The sequence below is a fragment of the Physeter macrocephalus genome, chromosome 11 (assembly GCF_002837175.3).
Source record: "Physeter macrocephalus isolate SW-GA chromosome 11, ASM283717v5, whole genome shotgun sequence".
Lineage (NCBI taxonomy): Eukaryota > Metazoa > Chordata > Mammalia > Artiodactyla > Physeteridae > Physeter > Physeter macrocephalus.
Genome location: NC_041224.1, coordinates 95,975,935 through 95,996,851, shown reverse-complemented (window position 1 = coordinate 95,996,851; position 20,917 = coordinate 95,975,935). Strand labels below are relative to the sequence as shown.

The 20,917-nt window shown below is 44.0% G+C and overlaps 1 protein-coding gene and 1 non-coding gene across 2 annotated transcripts in view; one reads left to right on the top strand and one right to left on the bottom strand.

Annotated features, from left to right (window-relative positions):
- Positions 1 to 1,031: 1,031 nt before the first annotated feature.
- LOC112063493 (small nucleolar RNA SNORA11) lies at positions 1,032 to 1,161 on the bottom strand. The gene has a single exon (XR_002891004.1). It is a non-coding gene; the product is annotated as a small nucleolar RNA SNORA11 (small nucleolar RNA).
- A 726-nt stretch (positions 1,162 to 1,887) lies between these two features.
- STARD9 (StAR related lipid transfer domain containing 9) overlaps positions 1,888 to 20,917 on the top strand; it is a 127,377-nt gene continuing 108,347 nt past the window's right edge. Inside the window, exons 1-3 of the mRNA XM_055088285.1 lie at positions 1,888 to 1,979; positions 6,421 to 6,490; positions 8,501 to 8,617. Coding sequence (XP_054944260.1) covers positions 1,933 to 1,979; positions 6,421 to 6,490; positions 8,501 to 8,617 — 234 coding nt within the window. The 5' untranslated portion in view covers positions 1,888 to 1,932. The remainder of the gene's footprint in view (positions 1,980 to 6,420; positions 6,491 to 8,500; positions 8,618 to 20,917) is intronic.

Genomic DNA, 20,917 nt, shown 5'->3' with positions numbered 1-20,917 from the left:
CTATGTCCCTGGTCATAATAGGTGATTACTTAGGAAATACTTGTTAAATACATAAATGAATACCTGCAAGTCACTCCCCGCCCCACAGTTCATTCAAACCTAGTCATGTCACCTTATCAATGATGCCTTTCCTGAAGATCCTATACAAAGTAGCACCTTTCCCCCTACATACACACAGAGATCATTACTGAATCTCCTCACTGTTCTTTTTCCAAAAAATTGCATTTAGCACATTTTGACATATTATATATTCATGTATTTATTCTCTCTTCCCTTCCCTGTGGATTCTAATTTCCATGAAGGCTGGGACTGTATCCTCAGGGCCTTAGAACAGCCCTTGAGTCTTGGTAGGTACTCAGTAGCTATTTTTTTTTTTTTTTAGATTAATTTGTGCTTTTATTTGCCAGTATAACTACAGTGGCCTGCAAACTTTTTTGATCTGAAAGGTACATTTTACATCACAATCCAACAAACACACACACATATATAATATATATACATATATAAAAGTGAAACAAGTTTTGCCAAAAACGTCTACCCTGAGTGTTCTTTTTTTTTTTTAAACCAAGGATGAATTTCACTGACACTTCATAATCACTAAAGTCCCCAGTTCATCTTAGGGTTCACTTTAATGAAATGAATAGTGTTGCACGTTCTACAGGTTTGGACAAATGTATGGTGACATAAAATCATTATAATGTCATACAAAGTATTTTCACCGCTTATAAAAACTTCTGTTCTCTGTGTATTCATCTCTCCTCTCCCCCCAAACTCCTGGCAACCATTGATCTTTTTATTGTCTCCATAGTTTTGCCTTTTCCAGAATGGCATATAGTTGGAATATTTTTTTTTTTCCATGAAAAGAGAGGTTCAAAGCCTTTATGTCTGTAAGACTACTCATGGCCCACCCACGCGTGGACCGGACAGGCTCTAAGTGGCAAACTCCCCCACTAAATACAGTAGCTTTCCTTCCAATACTGAGCCCTGTCGCACCGGTCCTGCCCAGCAGCCACGTGGAGGTGCAGGGGAACACGTGTTGGGTATTTGCTCATAGGAAGGCCACAAGCTTTTTGCCCCTTCTCACAATGAACCCAGATTCCTGTCGGGTGTGTTGTAAACACACGAGCTATTTCTTCCGGCCCTCTGCTCTGAGCACACCCCAAGTAGCTATTTCTTGGATGAATTAATGAACCAGTTCGGTCCAATAGTCTTCCCGCCACGATCACGAACTCTGTCAGGGTGGCTATGAGCTTCCAGCCCGATCAAGAGAAGCTCGCCAGCGAGCACTCTAAACTCCTTCAACTCCCGTGCCTCTTCAAAGAAAGGCGATGCCCTTTGCAGGGAACTGCAAAAACATCGGTGTTCCCCATTTCATTTCTGCTCCTAAAATTTAACCACAGAATTGACAGCTCTGGCGAACGCAGCGAATAAAAGTATTTAGCAAATTACTTTGTAAACTGTCTTTGTAGTCTGTCTGTAAACTAACTAAACTTAACGGATTTACTCGACTTTATACCACTGTCACACGGCGGGAGAACAAAAGCTAGCTCCCAGTAGGCGGTAGCCAGCCCCAACCAGCCAGGATCTGCGCCCTCCCGCCCCCGACAGGATTGGTCCAGGCTCCGCAGGCACCGCCCTGGTCGGGCAGCCTGCGCCCTCGTGGGCTGGGCCGTCCCGAGAGGCGCGTGGGAGGAGCGAGGCGGGGCGGCCCGGGCGTCCTCCGGGCCACCGAGCTCAGGATTGGCTGAGGTTCGGCAGGCACCGCCGCGGCCGGGCATCCGCCCGCATATGGGCGGGGTTGTCCCGTGAGGCGCGTGGGGCAGGCGGCGCTGGGGCTGGGCTGGGCTGGGCTGGGTTGGGGCTTGGCTTGGGGCTGGCGTTGGGGATGCTGCAGCTGGGCCGACCTGCGGGATTTGAGACTTGGCCCAAGGGATGGCCAACGTGCGGGTGGCTGTGAGAGTCCGGCCCCTCAGCAAGAGGTGAGTCTGGGCGGGAGGGGGCGCCTGAGGCGTCAAATGAGCTGAGAGGAGGGCGAGGTCGTCCCGTCTGCGTCCAGTGATTCTGGCGCGGAGAAATCAGACACAAAGTGGCCCAAGGGTCCTGCGTCCGGAAACTGTAAAAGATTGGCGGGACAAAGCCTCGCTCGGGTTGGGTTTTCGATTAGTGCCCTGGCGGGTAGCGGTTAGTGGTTGGCCTCACGGTGGCCTACCCTGTGTCCCTGGAGTCCTGCCAGCAGGAGTTTTGAGGGGCCGCGGCTCAAGTTTTTTTTTTTTTTTTTTAACATCTTTATTGGAGTATAATTACTTTACAATGGTGTGTCAGTTTCTGCTTTATAACAGTGAATCAACTATATATGTACATATATCCCCATATCCCCTCTCTCTTGCACCTTCCTCCCACTCTCCCTATCCCACACCTCTAGGTGCTCACAAAGCACCGAGCTGATCTCCCTGTGCCATGCGGCTGCTTCCCACTAGCTATTTTACATTTGGTAGTGTATATATGTCCATGCCACTCTCTCACTTCGTCCCAGCTTCCCCTTCCCCGCGTCAAGTCCATTCTCTACGTCTTTATTCCTGTCCTGCCCCTAGGTTCTTCAGAACCTTTTTTTTTATTGTTTCCCATATATATGTGTTAGCATACGGTATTTGTTTTTCTCTTTCTTGATGCATGGTGTGGGCCTTTCTCCCTGGGTACACCGAGAAGGGCTGGGAAAGTATCTCTCCGCGGGGGAGAGGGATCGGGCGGTCTCCTGTCTCTCCTTGGTGGCTCTGGAGTACCTGTGAGGGATGGGGCAGAATTGTGTGCGTGCCTGAGTGCACAAGGGTTTCTCTGTGAAGATGTGGAGGAAAGCAGATTGTAAGGTATGAGAGGGAAACGAAGGCTCAGAGAGATGGTGGTTTCATTCGGTGCTCGACAGCAGAACTGGGAAGGGGAAGTCGTTTTAACCCCTTCCCTCAACGTAGTCAGTGCCCATTTCCTCATACGTGAATCTGATCCCGCACTTCTCAGCTGTTGAGGCATCCAGGGTCCAGCCGCATAATTTCTTTACCTTCTTACTGATTTTCCACTCATAGGTTTGGAAAGTCAGGGAAGGCTTCACAGAAGGGTTGGTGCTTGAACCCAAACGCTTTTAAAAGAGCTGCTAGAGTCTGCTGACAGGTGGAGACGGTGTAAAGAGCACTCTGTGTGAGAACACTGAGAGCGAAGGACTTAGGCTGTTAGGAAACAGAAAAGTTTCAATTGTTTGAGGAGAGGGTGTGTGGAGGGAGATGAGTGGTAGGAGATAAAGCTGGCAGAATGTGGTTTGGGACCTGAAGGCACATATTGGAACTATTTGGGAGGCACAGACTCAGTTAACAAAGTCATTGGATCTTATGTGGTACTTGGAAAGAAATCTTAGAGGTCAAGCTTCCATTTTTAATTTTTCCAGATGAGAATATGGTCTTGTTTAAGATCTAAAAGTAGGTAAGAGCCGAGATTCCTTTCACCAGACCAAGCCGCTCCTTCCTGAGATAACAGAAAAGTTGGACTTCTTTCTTTGCTCAGTAGGACTAGAATAGACCATCAGTAAAATGATAATATGGGAAATGGCTTTGGTGCCCTCCCTTCTACCTCACAGTTGTTTCCCATAATCAGAAAATCCATGTCTCATTATAAGATGCTGCCCCTTGTTTGTCCCAAATCATCCATCATTGAGAGAACATGTTTTCTTCTGCCAATACTGTAGGCTCTGGAACACTAGCCACTGCCCTGGCAAAAGTTACTTTTCATGCACTATATTCCCTTTCTGTGCTCTTCTTTTTAAATCTGTGAAATAGTGTAACTACTTTAATGGGGTTTTTTGTGAAGATCAAATGAAAGGGTATATTAAAAATACTTAGAACAGAGACTGGCTCATTTTAAGTGCCCAGTAAAGAGCTAGATATATAATTTTTTTTTTTTTAGCTATATAATTTTTAACAGCTGCTTTTATTCCTCCCTCTTCTTAGCTGTCTTTTTTTTTTTTTTTAAAGTTTTACAAATGAACAGATCAGTGGAAATGGCTTGGTTATTTTCTCCTCTAGGGCAGTGATTCTCAAATTATAGGAGACATACAGTCCACCTGGGAAGCTTGTTATAATGCAAGTTGTTAACAGGAGTTCCAATTAACTAGCCCCACCTTCTCCCATAATTCTGATGAAGGTAACCTGTGGACCACACTTTGAGAAACACTGTCCTAGGAGTAAACGTGTAACTGAGGATTTATTCCTGTGCAAAATCTTTAACCCTAACGAATGTATGCGTGTTGGTAGAATTCAGGACCCAGAGACATCAGTAGACTTCCTATGAGCTCTGTGCAGTCCGCTGCCCAGCTGAGGTTGGTGCCCTTTCTTTCTCTTCTGCTCAACTTTAATTTGTCCTCATTTTGTTTTAGAATATTTTGGAACTACTAGATTACCAATGGCAGTGGTCCAGGCAGGGGAGGGGCAGCATCTCACCCACCTTTAGTGTCATATCTTTCTGTCAAGAGGTCAAGTTCAAGACTCTTTTTTCTTTTGGCTGCTTTATGCTAAAAAGTCCTAGATAAATCCTCAAAAAAGGGCTTACTTTAAAAAATTAAATAGATTTACAAACCTTATTGCATATTTTCCCCCTTATTTTCTTTATTGTCCAAATTTACTATAACCTGTGTATTTTATAGTGGGCGGAGGGAGAATAAAACCTACTTTTAAATGCAGAAAGGAAAAAAAATTATCTTAACACCAAAGATGAAAGATTTTCTTTAGGAGAGCTGAGGGCTGGGGGCAGGAGGTGTAGTTTTATGATCCTGGGGGACAAAGAATATCCCTGCTGCCTTAAGTACTGTCTTGTATGAAATGTGAAAGAAAGAGCATCAGGGCCTTGAGGAAATTTAAGTAACAGAAAGGTCATCACCTGGGAGAGAGAAATTTTTTATCCAGGGCTTTATCCCAAACACACTGACAGGTTTAAAAAAAATAAATGTAAAGACCCCTGTCTCACTGTGCACCCCTTGCCATCCCCCAGCCCCCAAATCCTCAAGGTCATATCCTGGAAACCCTGAGGAAAGATAAAAATGAGACTGAATATTTGCTCAACTTTCAGGTCTCAGGCCAGCAGTAATTTAATTGATAACTTTCTTTGTAGTAGAAAAAGTGCCGATGAGTTAACTCTCATCTATTAACATTCTGACCTTAAGCACTTTAGCCAAAGTTCTTTATGTTGTGAAAAAGTATTTCATATCTAGAATGGAGTGTATTCCATTCATTTTGACCTTAAGGTATATGGATCATATGGATTAAGCCCCTTAAAGTGAATTTAGGGGTTGGATAGTTGTTAGCAGTGTTACTACAGAACTGCAGTTTAGGAAGATTCTTAAGGATCTTGGCTCTCATTCTGATTTAGGAAGACATAAGGAAAGGATTTGGGAAGCATGTTCTCAGGTCTCAACAGAGAGGACTCCAAAACCTTTTTCGTTATTTTCTGTGCTCAGAATATCAGAGAAAATGAGAAGTGATGCCATGCTGTGTGCTGAGCGGAGGATATTCTCCATGGTTTCCAAGCCTGATTTCTAAGTCATATGGCTTTGTGGTTAGACAGATCTGGGTTGAAATTTCAGCTCTGCCACTGCTAGCTGTGTGACCTTGGACAAGTTACATAATTCCTCTCAGCCTTAGTCTTCATTCTGAAAAAATGAAGATGTGTTAGGAAGCTGTGTCAGGAGGGTGTGTTAAGAGGATTGCATAAGATGAAGTATAGTACATACTCTACTTAATACAGTGCCTGGCACATAGAGGGTGCCCAACAGCGGTGACTCTTCACTGTTCCCAAGCCAAATTCTAATAATCCAGGGAAGCATGCCAACTAGGGGACTGCTTGATATGATGCTGATAGACATTTATGGAGACGGACACCCCAGTTATGGAGACAGCAGTAGGGAAACTCTTTGTCCCAATAGCGCTGTTCTCAGCTGCTCTTTTCTTTCTTTTTTTTTTTTAAATAAATTTATTTATTTATTTATTTTTGGCTGCATTGGGTCTTCGTTTCTGTGTGTGGGCTTTCTCTAGTTGCGGCGAGCGGGGGCTACTCTTCGTCGTGGTGCACAGGCTTCTCATTGCGGTGGCTTCTCTTGTTGCAGAGCATGGGCTCTAGGCGCACGGGCTTCAGTAGTTGTGGCACACAGGCTCAGTAGATGTGGCCCATGGGCTTAGTTGCTCCGCGGCATGTGGGGTCTTAGATGTGGCCCATGGGCTTAGTTGCTCCGCGGCATGTGGGATCTTCCCAGACCAGGGCTCAAACCCATGTCCCCTGCATTGGCAGGTGGATTCTTAACCACTGTGCCACCAAGGAAGTGCCTCTTTTCTTGATTAACTTAAAGAAGTAATATTTCTTCTCATATGGGTTGTGTTTTGTTTCTAGGGAGACCAAAGAAGGGGGAAGAATTATTGTGGAAGTTGATGGCAAAGTGGCAAAAATCAGGAATTTAAAGGTAAGCCTGAAATTGTTTTCCTTTTTCTTTCCACTGAGGAGCTAGTATTATTACAGGGCTTCTGCGGGTGAAGGTGGGTGTATGAATGTGTTTAGAGAGGGGGATTGGGAGAGGGAAGGGCATGTAAGGGGAACTGTGGGAAGAGCTTTGAGCAACCACAAAGCAATATAAAAATACAGCAGGAAAGAAGTTCCAGGGATGTGGCTGCTGCAGCCCAAGTTCTATCAAATGGGGTACAGCTGTTTTGGAAACTGATCAGTAGTTGTTCTGAAAGTAAACACTAGCAGTGTTATGGGGGCTGTGGCCAGCTTAAATCCTGCTGGGGACAATCCCTGCATATATTTAACTCACCCGACCACCAATTAGACTTCGGCTCAAGTCTCTTATTGGATATCACTTCATCTAGAAGCATTACCAGGGCTTTTAGTATACATCTGCTAATGCAGGACTCTTTTTTTGGCCGTGGTGAAGGCGAAGTAAGAGACTTTAGATCTCAGAAGAGAGTCGGTCACTAGCCCAAGTCTTGCTACAAATTCTCTTTTACAGATCTGACTGATCTTTGAGTCACGATTGGACAAATACTGGCAACTTCCTCCCCTACCCTTCACCCCTTCCTAGGGCTAATTTCCTCCATCCCATTCCTCCATTTCCCAGGCCAGCGGAAGTGGAAGGGATTCTTTCTTTTTTTTTTTTTTTTTTTTTTTTTTTTTTTTTTTTTTTTTTTTTTTTTTTTTTTTTTTTTTTTTTATTTTTTTTTTTTTTTTTTTTTGCTCAGCGGCCATGGCTCACGGGCCCAGCCGCTCTGCGGCATGTGGGATCTTCCCGGACCGGGGCACGAACCCGCGTCCCCTGCATCGGCAGGCAGACTCTCAACCACTGCGCCACCAGGGAAGCCCGGAAGGGATTCTTTCTAAAGAACAAATGGCCCTTGAGCAGTGGAGAGGGACAGGGCAGCCGGCCATGTGACTATTGCTGTGGTCAGCTTGCAGGTGGTACTCAGCATTCCTGAGAGCTGAGGAAGCTGACTTGCAGGATGAGGGTTATCTGGATCCCAGGGCCCCCAGCCATGCCCACTCTTGTGTTACTCCTCTGATGTGATGTGTTTCCTTTTGTCAGTAGCTCTCTGCTGAAAGAGAAGCCTGCTAGACTTTCAACAGGAGCTCCCTGGGGACAAAAGACCTTTCATTCTCTGCTGTCTCTTATTTATGTCTCTGTTGCCTAATCACTTCAGCTGCTTTGTTCTGAGAGCCCGTATTTTTGGTTCTTAAGAATAAATTCTGGCCAAGATCAAACTCTAATCTGCCCCCTGCACACCTTGCTGACTGCTTACTTCCCTGAGTCCAGTTGTCCACTAAGAATCTCGTCATTCTGGCAGCCTCATTCTATTGTGGCTTATGGTACCTAGTTCAAAGGATTGTTTCTCCCTGTCCAGAGTCTAAATTTTAAATAGTAAGATAGGCATTTCTGTGAATAATGCCATTCTCCCCAGTACCTGGAGGTCAGTAGAGTTCCAAGCTCTGGCTTTGCCCTCATCTACCTTGGGCAGTTGGAGTGGTCCTAACTCTTCTGTCCAACATGCTTTCTCATTCACTGGTGGTGGATACCCCAAGGACCTCTGTGTTTGCCTTAGGTTGATAGAGCCTGTCAGGCCCAGGGACTGAATTACTCATGTACTACCAGTCTCTTCTACAGAAATACTTAGAGAAGAAATGATAGTAAGAAGAAGAGGCCCAGAGAAGGAAAGGCTTTTTCTCCCAAGCTGTCTTATGCCTCATAGGGCTGGTTCGTATGTGGGTTGATATGTATGATAGACAGGCATTTAATTCTCTGGGGCTTCATTGTACCTAAAAAGATGAAGACAAAGGTTACTTTTTCTTTTTCAGGTAGATATAATAAAGATTCTCATGATCAGTCCAGGTATCTCTAGCTACAGCAGAGAGGAATCAAGTGCTACTGGCCAGATTCTGATATTATAGTAGAGAAGACACTGGATCCTATGTTTGATTTTAGGTGGACGGTCGACCCAGTGGCTTTGGCGACTCCCGGGAGAAGGTTGTGGCATTTGGCTTTGATTACTGCTACTGGTCAGTCAACCCAGAGGACCCTCAGTATGCATCTCAGGATGTGGTAATGTCATTTTTCCTTCACTCTCCCCAGGTCTTTATAATTGGATAGTAATTGGGAAATTAACATGGAATCTGGGCCCTGGCTATTTCTTACTTACGGTAGTTTGGTCAGAAACTAATGATGTTTTGATCTGGGAAATGGTAGTGAGAGGCATCAGTTGCAGAAAGAGCAAAGGAGATAAGAAAAGACTGCTTGTTGAGGGCACAGAAATTGACTAGTGTCCATTTAGGCTTGGACCACCGTCTGATTCAGATGGGTACGAGGTAGTTCGGGCAGTGTTCTGCTCCTGTGGTAGGTGAATGGGCTCACCTCAAACTTGACCTTGTGTTGTATGCAGCAGAAGGGCCCATGAGTCGTAGAGACTGGTATCTTCTTTGAGTCTTAGGCTTGTGCTCCTAGGCTGAGTGTAAAGGGCTGGACAGCTAGTCTGCCAGCCTGCAATGTATGTAAGAGGCGAATTCTGTTCATCTGCTGAGGATTGAGAGGATGAGCCAAGCCTTTACTGGCTGGTGCTGTAGGTCACCCTTCCTGCTGATTAGCTCTCCCATAAGTTTCTGAGGCAGCAGGTCTGGCCAGGTGGGTCTGCAGGACTTCTCTCTGTTTCTGTGAAGCAGCAGCCTTGTCCTGGTTGGAGCACTGTCAAAGGTCATTCATTTAGTCCCCATGACGTCCAGCAAGCCTTGCCTGATTCAAGTCTGTGACCACAGACAATAGTCCTCATCCTAGCAGCTGCCAGGGTCCTTTCTAAAATTAGAAAAATCATTTATTTGGCCTTTCAGATGTTCTTTCTTACATGTGAAAGAGAATACTAGAGGAATATGTCTTTAGGAAAAAACATTGAAAATGGAAAAATTTGGGGGAGAACCCTAGACAACCATTGCCTATCAGTGCATACATCTTTGAATAAAAAGCCAAAGTGTGTTTTCTGCTAAGTATGTTAGTCTTTTGTGAAACTTTTCCTAATTATGCCAAAGAAACAATGTTTTCAAGCCTGAGTGACTTGGAGGACAGCATAGGCATACCTCATTTTATAGCACTTTGCTTTATTGCCTTAATGGATACTACATTTTTTACAAATTGAAGGTTTGTGGCAACCCTGCATCAAGCAAGTCTATCCGTGCCATTTTTCATAACATTTATTCACTTTGTGTCTCTGTGTCATATTTTGGTAATTCTCGTAATATTTATAACTTTTTCATTATTATTATATTTTTTATGATGATCCCCGGTCAGTGATCTTTGATGTCACCACTATGACTCACTGAAGGCTCAGATGATGGTTAGCATTTTTTAGTCATAAAGAATTTTCAAATTAAGGTATGTTCAGTGTTTTTTAGACATAATGCTATTGCACACTTAGTAGACTGCAGTATAGTGTAAACATGACTTTTGTATGCACTTGGAAACCAAAAAATTCATGTGACTGGCTTTGTTGCAATTATTTGCTTTATTGTGTTGGTCTGGAAGCAGACCTGTAACATCTCCGAGGTCTGCCTGTACTGATTTTCTGCTGATGCAGACTTCTGAAGGTGATTGGACTTCGGAAGATGATTGGACTTCTGAAGATGATTGGATAATTCTAAACCATGGAAGTATAATTCCCCATCCTTCCCTTTTGAGGGGAACATGTGGAAACAAGACCCTAGACCACTGTGAGATTTGTTGTTTCAGTGGGCCCCTTCTATTATAATATGAGCACCCCACTTTTGTAGTCACAGTGTGTTTGCTGTAAATGCTCAGCAGAAAGGGGCAGCGTGGGTATTACCTGGCCCCTACCAAATCTTTTCCATCCTTTTGAGGATGAGGGCACTAGCAGGTCCAGGCTTATCTTGTGGCCCTTGACCTTTATCCCAGCACTCAAGCAGGTATGAGGTTATCTGGTTACTGGTGTTTGTATTGTTCCACTGAGATCCTCCAAGAAGAGCCAGGAAAGGAAGTGACTCTCAAATAAGAGCATGGGACTCCTAAAGCAGTTCACCATTGTGACTGTATTTGTGGTATTGAAGACAGTGGTCTTTCTATTAGCAGAAAGTGTGAGCATTCTGATGGCTCTTTCCATCCTTCTTGGCCATAGCATACTTAGGACTGTTCTGTACATAAGAAACATTAACTATTTTGTATAACATTTGATAGATAATCTGGGAAGTATGTGTAAACAAAACAAAACTACATATCTATATCTATATATCAGCAAGCTCAGGTATAATTTTGATATGAGGCTCACTTTTTATATTTATGTAGCTTAAGTGTATAAAAATAACCTAGTGGAAACCCAGAAGCCCATAGAGGAGGGGAATTCATAAGTATGATTCCTTTTCTGTTGCCTGATTTGAAGTTCTATGGAAAGATCAAATGGCATTTGGACAGGAAGCCTGTGCAGAGAGATAAAAGCAGTGTCTCCTAAGGTTTATTCTGGCTTATTTACTAATTGTCTAAGGTTACGAGAGGGAAGGAAAGGAATCTCTGTCACAGGCTGGAGAAGGGCCAGAGGTCCCAGAATGGTGGCAAGATTCACATCCACATGATTTGGTTGGAGGGACTCATCGCTTTGACACAGAAATTGGAGCCCAGTCTTAACCCTAATCGTTACGGCTCTGAGATCACCAGGGGTAGGAAAGGCAGATTATCATAAAATCATAGGACTTGGCATAAGAAAGCATTTAGATGTCATCTGTTTCATCGTCTCCCAAAGTACAGCAATCCTCTCTACTGTCTTTGTGATCGTATTTTGGGGGGTGGGGGGGAAAGGGGCCAGTCTTATTGAAGTATAATTTTGGGTACAGTAAAATTCACCATTTAGTGTACAGTGTACAGTTCCGTGAGTTTTGACAAACGCATACAGTTGTATAACTTACACTACAATAAGTATATAAAACAGTGTATCATCCCCCAAATTCCTTCATGTCACTTTTTAGTCAGACTGTTCTTACCCACCCAGCCCCTGGCAACTGCTGATCTGTTTTCTTCCCTACAGTTTTGTCTGTTGCATAATGTTGTATAAATGTATTAAAATAGTGTGTAGCCTTTTGAGTCTGGCTTACTTTACTTAGCATGATGTATCGAAACTTGATATTCACCTCTGCTGTTGTGTGTACCATGTATCATTCTGATCTATTCAGACTCATTTACATAATCTTGCCCTAAAGAAATCTCATGGCTTTGGAAACACCGACTCTAATTGCAAAGAGTAAGGGACCAAGTCCCTGGAGGACTGTGCCTCCTTTTGTGAAGGAAGGACTGTCATCACCCTCAGAAGTACAGCATTGATTTCAGAATATCCAGATATCTGAGGGGAAATTTTCCCCACTGGCCTTAGGGGGATTTTGAGCAACATCATAAGGCATTGCTTGATGGATGTTGACAAGAAGTCACATGTTCAGTGTTGGTGTTGCCTTCTCCTCATAGTCTCTTAGAGCGTTAGAACTTGAAGGGAACTTAGCAGTCGCCTAGGCCAGGCTTCCCCAACCTTAGCACTGTTGATATTTTGGCTGGTTAATTCTTTGTTGTAGGGAGTCTGTCCTGGGCATTGTAGGATCTTTAGCAGCATCCCTGGCCTCTACCCATTAGGTGCTGGTAGCAGTCCCAATCGTGACAATCAAAAATGTTTCTGGGCTTCCCTGGTGGCGCACTGGTTGAGAGTCCACCTGCCGATGCAGGGGACATGGGTTCGTGTCCCGGTCTGGGAGGATCCCACATGCCGCGGAGCGGCTAGGCCCGTGAGCTATGCCTGCTGAGCCTGTGTGTCCGGAGCCTGTGCCCCGCAACAGGAGAGGCCACAACAGTGAGAGGCCCACGTACCGCAAAAAAAAAAAAAAAAAAAAAAAAAAGGGAAATTTTCCCCACTGGCCTTAGGGGGATTTTGAGCAACATCATAAGGCATTGCTTGATGGATGTTGACAAGAAGTCACATGTTCAGTGTTGGTGTTGCCTTCTCCTCATAGTCTCTTAGAGCGTTAGAACTTGAAGGGAACTTAGCAGTCGCCTAGGCCAGGCTTCCCCAACCTTAGCACTGTTGATATTTTGGCTGGTTAATTCTTTGTTGTAGGGAGTCTGTCCTGGGCATTGTAGGATCTTTAGCAGCATCCCTGGCCTCTACCCATTAGGTGCTGGTAGCAGTCCCAATCGTGACAATCAAAAATGTTTCTGGGCTTCCCTGGTGGCGCACTGGTTGAGAGTCCACCTGCCGATGCAGGGGACATGGGTTCGTGTCCCGGTCTGGGAGGATCCCACATGCCGCGGAGCGGCTAGGCCCGTGAGCTATGCCTGCTGAGCCTGTGTGTCCGGAGCCTGTGCTCCGCAACAGGAGAGGCCACAACAGTGAGAGGCCCACGTACCGCAAAAAAAAAAAAAAAAAAAAAAAAAAAATGTTTTCAGGCAAGGCCCACTCATCTAGGCCACCCTCTCCTGTTCCAGATACAGTGTGTAACTTACATGGACTTATACGGGCAGTTAATGCCAAAGTGGGACTGGACCCTTGCTTGCTGTGGTGGCCTTTGCATTGCATTGTACCACTCTACCTCCCTCTCTTTATGTTTATGTTACAGCCTCAAAAGATAGGTTCAAGATTAAAATTCCTCTGTGCTTTAGCACTTCCCAGTCCTTAGTGGTGATACACTTGAACACATAGATCAGGTGTCAACAAATATGAGCCTCTAGAGAGCAAATCAGCTACTGCAAGTTCTGCTGAGAGGCAGCTTCCTTGTTAAATATCTATAGACTCTAAATGTTTATCATTTCGTTTGACTTTCTTCCAAAATCTATTAACCCTATATTATTTACTCCATTTTATAGATAAGGAAACCGAGCCACAGAACGGCTACAAGACTTGCCTGAGTCACTTAGCCAGTAAGTGGTACAGCAGGGATTCAAACCCAAGACTGTCTGGCTGTAAATTGTATGTCGTGTCCACCAAGCCTCACTGACTCTCAAAATTAAACAAATCTCATTTAGTCTGCTAGTGACCTGGTCCTCTCTTTATGCATATTATCTGATTTAATCCCTTCAGCAGCCTGAAAGGTAGAAGATTTTATTCTTCTTCTATAGTTGAGGAAATTTAGGATTAGAGACATATGATCTGCCCAAAGTCACACAATAAGAAAATGAGTCTTAGATTTGAACACAGGATCATCTGAATGCAAGGTTCATATTCTTTACTAAACTACAGTGTAAAAAGATAAAAAAAAAAGGGATATAGGAAAAGGAAGAGATGGAAAGTTGAGGAGAGAGGGTGAAGGGAAAGAGAGAGAGAGAGAGAAAAGGTTATAATGAATGGGGACTAGCAGGGGATTATACTACCTGACTTGTCCATTACCCCACGACCCTGATGTCATCAGCATCCTATTCTTTTTTTTTTTTTCATTTATTTATTTTGGCTGTGTTTTGGGTCTTCGTTGCTGTGCGCGGGCTTTCTCTGGTTGCGGTGAGCAGGGGCTACTCTTTGTTGCGGTGCGTGGGCTTCTCATTGCGGTGGCTTCTCTTGTTGTGGAGCGTGGACTCTAGGCGCGCAGGCTTCAGTAGTTGTGACACACGGGCTCAGTAGTTGTGGCTCGTGGGCTCTAGAGCGCAGGCTCAGTAGTTTTGGTGCACAGGCTTAGTTGCTTTGCGGTATGTGGGATCTTCCCGGAGCAGGGCTTGAACCCATGTTCCCTGCATTGGCAGGTGGATTCTTAACCACTGCACCACCAGGGAAGTCCCCAGCGTCCCATTCTTAAGCGAGGTCGTTACTGACCTAATTGTGTTTTCAGTCTTTATTAACATTTGGACTTGCAGCCAAGGCTTTTCTTAAAAATTGACCTGCATTTTATCTGCCTTGTATCTATATTAATCGGCTTCTTCTCTTGAAATTAGACCTGGATTTAAATTCAGGCACAGCCACTTACCAGCTGGCTTACTTTGGGACAAGTTACTTAACCTCTCTGAGTCCTAGTCTCTTCAACTTGAGTTACTGTGAAGAAGAAACAAATAATGATGTGAAGTGTTCAGCCCAGGGCTTGACAGCTACAAGTGGAATAAGTGAGGTCATGAGTGCTGTGGCTTGGGTCCCTGTTGTGATTACCACTATCACAGTACAAGAGAAGTGAGGCCCATGCTTCTTTCTAAGAGCTGAACTAGATTTGAAAATCTCTTCTTTGAATCTGGTTGTGATCCCTTCTGGGATCAGCATGCTCCACCTGGAAAATTAGCTTCCCTCCCTTCCTCCTGGTCAGGAACATCTGTTGGAGCGGGAGTCCTCTGCACAAGCATTTTGTGTTTGGGTGATTGTATGTTTGTAAAACTTTCCATGAGGAGCATTAGCTCAGCTTTACCCACCAAGGACTGTGAGTGGCTGTCAAAACAAGTGTAGACTGAGTCAACAGAAAGTGAGTCAGGAACAAAAAGCTACCCAGCCCTTGTGGGACGTAATTGCTTCTATTCTCCTGGGAATCTTTATTTTAAAATGCTCTGTTATTTGGCTAAAACACAATAGTTAAAACACCTGTAGCTTTTCCAGATGACATATCGTGTGAGTGAGCAGAGATTTCCTCCCCACAGCCACCAAATTCAAAACTGAAATTATAGCAGCAATGTGATTATGCTTGTTGTTGTTTTAACACTGTTTCATCTCCATAATACACTGAACACCAGACAACACACAGAGAACATCCATTGCTTACCCCCAAAGAGCCCTGCCAAGGGGCAAGGTGGGGAGGAGTGTGTGTGTGTGTGTGCGCGCGCTTGTGCATGTGCGTTTGTGTTACAGATTCTTTGGTGAGTATTTTCTCCAGTTCCGGACTTCAGCTTGAGGATGTTAGGAACTTGGAGAGGCTTCAGAGGAAAACCCCACACACCCCAAAATGCTTAAAGGGCTGGCTGCAGGAACCAAGAGGAAAGCCACTGTCAGTGTAGTGCACCTCATGTGCATTCTGCATGTAATTATTTAATGAAGGAATGTTGCTCTGGAGACGGGAAGACAGGTAATAATAATGCTCTACAGATACAGAACATGATGATTTTAATAGTTTATGGAGCATTAGAACCAGCTGGTCTTCATTGCCATTTGGAGAAAATAGAGGATTTCAGATTAAATTGCAGAGGATTATTTATAAAGACATGAAGAGTAACTTGTGCAGAGTTTTTGAATCTGGATATTTCTAAAGTCAAAATAGTTTCACTTTAGAATTCCAGAATGTTGGTGTGAGAAGAAATGCTAGAGACCATCATGACACATATGTTAAAGATGAAGGCCTAGAGAGACAAAAATAGTAGTTATAGGATTTTTTTTTTTCTTTTTGGCCAGTCCAGAGTTGTGCTTGGTGTTGCAGGGAAATGCCTGTTGCTTATCCTAGCGATGGGATCATGAACTGCAACACATAGTTTCCTGCAGGGCAGGAAGTGTGCTGCTTAGCAGAATCCCAAGGAAAGATCTTGTTCTTGAGACTGGGCCTATCCCTGTCTCTGTACTTGTCAAGATGAGGAAATTACACTATTGCCATCTAGTAGTATGGGGGTGGGAAGGTATTGAGTGACTATTATCATAGGTTCTGTAACGTGACCGGGCTGGGGCTAGTTACTGCTGCCACAGAAGCAGCATTTCTCTCTGGGGACTGCAACCCATTATAAGATGAAGACAAGTGATCTATGATCTCCTGCTTCGGAAAGTAAGTAGGGCGAGGTGGAGAGTGGTATGGCTGTCACTTCTTTTGTATCTCCTGCTACTTGGAGTATGAATGAAGGTTTTGGGGAAAGAGGAAAGAAGGTGGAAGAGCTACTGAAACTGAAGAGGGACCTTGGAGGAGCAAGAGGAGGGGCAAACATGAAGAAGAAACTAAGGTGAGAAGGAATTTGAGGGTTCACAGAGGGGTTAGGGGTATATCACTTTTTACAGTAAATATTATTATCTCCAATTTAGGTACAGGAGCAGGCTCAGATAGGTTGAGTAGCTTGCTTAAAGGTCCCCAACCAAGTGATGGAACCAGCGTTCAAACCTTTGACTGTGTGATTCCAAAGTCCAAGCTCTCAAATGCTGCACCACACACAGCTCTATTTATTTCTGTATTTCCAGTGCTGCACATCTTAAATGATCAGTTTATGGTTATTGGATTGATAATTCAATTTATGGTTCAATGGATAAGTGATAAGTTAGCACTCTGCGTTCTTGAATCTTGCTGTCTGTTTTGAGGAGGACTTGCAGTTTGCCTGAGTTGGAGAACCATAGACATCTATGAATTTCTCTGTGCATCCCTTTCCCTAATGCATGTATGTGCTAGGGCAGCTGGGGAGCGTGTGGGCGTCAAAGGATTTTCTCATGAATATTTGCAGAGCTGTGTACATTCCATCGCTAGTGCTATTTCTTCCCAACCAAGATGGAGACAGAAGTTGAAGGGAGAGAAGTTTATAAGAAAAAGCCTTTTTGTGCAATAATTGGATGGGTATGAGTGGGGGAAGGGAGATTACCATGAGTGCTTCATTTCAGTAAGTTCCCTCTGCCAATAGCACAGCTTCTCAGCTCCATAAGCATGTCCATGGGCTGGATTTTAAAGGAATAAGGTCATTCTTTTGGCTTCTTCTAACTCATTTTTTCCCCTCTCTAGAAACTTGATTATGAATTTTTAAAGGGTAGCTTTTAGACTCATAGAAAAATCTGAAGAACAGAGATCCTTTACACTTAATGCTTGCTGTTGGTTCTGGATGCCTTTACAAAAATGAACAGCAGAAACTAGAGAAATCTTTTAAAATGCAACAGCTTGTTTGGATTCTTTTCTCTCCTCTGTGAGTCAAGGGTAACAGGAATTTTTGGTTGTATATGGAGTCCTTGAGATTTAGGCTGGGGAGAGAGGTTATCTGTAGGGGCGGCATGCCCAAATTTTGATAGTCAACTGGAAACCTGGTGCAGCCTAAGCATAAATACAGATAGAGGTCCTGAGCTAGGTGTCCTTGATATTCCCCAGAAGTTCTCTTGCTTGCATCTGCAATGCTGAGAAGTTGCCTTATACTCCGCTCCCTTTACACTTGAATTTATCCTGGGTTTATAAGGATCGTCAGTTAATTGCTTGAAGAAATGATGATGGAGGTGATCACTTTGAGGTCTTTGGAAAAATTGATTTGCAAAATCATGTGAACAAGAGGATGTAAGATGAAGCGCAGCCCTTTGAACAAAAGGTCTGTGTGTCCACCACAGCAGACATGTGCACAGGCAGACTGGTAACAGTAGCCTTCTCCAGAGGAAGCCACCTGGTCTGCATCACCAGGTGCTAAATTCTCTCCCACATACTTGCACAGTAAGCCTGTGTCCAAGTCCCCTCTCAGCACCTTTCAATGGTCCTCTGTTTGGGGGAGCCAGTCCAGCTGACCAACAAAAGGCCCCTTCTAAGTGCAGTGTTCTGAAAAGGGTTCAGAAAGTATGGGGAAAGGAACAGGACTGGTCTCTCTCTAGTTCTGTGCTCAGCAGAAAGCAGACAACTGCATAAAATGTGTCAGTAGATTAATTAGTTTATTAAAATATTTTGCTATAAAAGCAATACAAGTTAACTGGAAAACGTTCAAACAGTCCAGAAGGGTGTAATGTAAAAAGTGAAAATTGCTTCCCCTTCCATGCCTCCCCACTGATCTCATTCTCCAGAGGTAACCACTGTCGGCAGTTCTTTGCTGTCCTTTCAGACATTCTCTAATCATAAGTAAGCATATATAGTATGTCTCTTAAAAAAAAAAATACTAAGGGGCTTACACTCTATGTACTGTTTTTCAACTTGCTTTATTCTATGCAATTTATCTTGGCCCTAATTTATTTGTAGTACCTGTAGTTCTACCTCATTGTTTTTTGTTTGTTTTGTTTGTTTTTTGCGGTATGTGGGCCTCTCACTGTTGTGGCCTCTCCTGTTGCGGAGCACAGGCTCCGGACATGCAGGCTCAGCTGCCACGGCTCACGGGCCCAGCCGCTCTGCGGCATGTGGGATCTTCCCAGACCGGGGCACGAACCCGTGTCCCCTGCATCGGCAGGCGGACTCTCAACCACTGCGCCACCAGGGAAGCCCGTAAAAGCCATTTTTATCATTTCCTTAATTCCTGTATATACTGGGGTCTCTTTTATTATTTTTTTAATTAAAAAATTAAAAAAAAATTTTTTTGTCCATGCTGTGCAGCACGTGGGATCTTAGTTGCCCGACTAGGGATCGAACCCGCGCCCCCTACATTGGAAGCACGGAGTCTTAACCACTGGACCGCCAGGGAAGTCCCACCTGGGGTCTCCTTTTTTTTTTTTTTTTTTTTTTTTTTTTTTTGCAGTACACAGGCCTCTCACTGCTGTGGCCTCTCGCGTTGCGGAGCACAGGCTCCGGACGCGCAGGCCCAGCGGCCATGGCTCACGGGCCCAGCCGCTGCACAGCACGTGGGATCCTCCCGGACCGGGGCACGAACCTGTGTCCTCTGCATCGGCAGGCGGACTCTCAACCACTGCACCACCAGGGAAGCCCATACCTCATTGTTTTAATGCTACATGGAATTCCATCCTATAAGGGTATTGTAGTTTAACTAGTTTTCTAATGATGGATTGTTAGAATACTTCCAGCTAACTATATAATACAATATATTATTACATATTATATAATTATAATTCCAAAGTTTTGTAATTCTGCTATTATATAATATATATTATATTGTGTTTCTACTATTCACTGTAATACTAGAGTGAGCATCTTTGCATTTTGGCAAGTGTATCCGTAAGGTAAATTTCTAGAAGTGCAGTTGCATGTTCAGAGAGTATGTATATTTTAAATTTCAATAGATTTTTGTCTAATTGTCTTCCAAAAAGATTGTACCAATTTACCTGCTTAACAGTAGTGTATCAGAATACTTTATCACATTCCTTGTCAATACTAGGTGTTATCAAACTCTTTAATCTTTGCCTATCTTATAGGTAGAAATGGTATCTTATTTTTGGCTTTTCTTTTATTATAATTGGGATTGAGCATCTTTGTATGTTTCTGGGCCATTTGTATATTTTGTTCCCTGTGAATTGTGTGTTCATATATTTTTTCCCCATTTTTCTACTGTATTGTTAATCTTTTTTTTAAAAAAGATATATTTATTTATTTATTGGCTGCTTCAGGTTAGTTGCAGCATGCAGGATCTTCATTGAGGCATGCAGGATCTTTCCTTGCGGCGTGTGGGCTTCTCTCTAGTTGTGGCGTGCAGGTTTTCTCTCTCTAGTTGTGGTGCGCAGGCTCCAGGGCGCGTGGGCTCTGTAGTTGTGGTGTGCGGGTTCCAGAGTGTGTGGGCTCTGTAGTTTGCGGCACACAGACTCTCTAGATGAGGTGCGCGAACTCAGCAGTTATGGCGCGTGGGCTTAGTTGCCCTGCGGCATGTGGGATCTTAGTTCCCTGACAAGGGATCGAACCCACATCCCCTGCATTGGAAGGCGAATTCTTTACCACTGGGCCACCAGGGAAGTCCCTTTTTCTTACTTATTTTTAAGAGCAGTTAGAATATTAAGGAAATTGATCCATGTAATAGATGTTGCACGTTTCCCCTGTTTACTTTTGTTTTGACTGTGTAATTTTTTCCCGTGCACTCGTGTGTGTGCGTTTAAATGTAGTCAAATTATTGACCTTTCTCTGTGGCTTCCTAGTATACTAAGCTTAGAAAGGCCTGTCATTCTGAGATTATAAAAGTATTTGCCATTTTTTTTCTGGTATGCTAATGGATTTATCTTATTAATAGTTAAATATTTGATCCATTTGAATATTTTTGTTGTAGGAAATGCGGTAGGGCTTCATCTTTACTTTTTTTCCCAGATAGCTAGCCAGTTGCCTCATTGCCATTTACTGAACACCCATCCTTTCTCCACTGATATGTAAAAGCCATTTTTTTTTTTTTTTTTTTTTTCCCGGTACGCGGGCCTCTCACTGTTGTGGCCTCTCCCGTTGCAGAGCACAGGCTCCGGACGTGCAGGCTCAGCGGCCACGGCTCACGGGCCCAGCCGCTTTGCGGCATGTGGGATCTTCCCAGACCGGGGCACGAACCCATGTCCCCTGCATCGGCAGGCGGACTCTCAACCACTGCGCCACCGGGGAAGCCCGTAAAAGCCATTTTTATCATTTCCTTAATTCCTGTATATACTGGGGTCTCTTTTATTATTTTTTTTAATTAAAAAATTAAAAAAAAATTTTTTTGTCCATGCTGTGCAGCACGTGGGATCTTAGTTGCCCGATTAGGGATCGAACCCGCGCCCCCTACATTGGAAGCATGGAGTCTTAACCACTGGACCGCCAGGGAAGTCCCACCTGGGGACTCCTTTTTTTTTTTTTTTTTTTTTTTTTTTTTTTT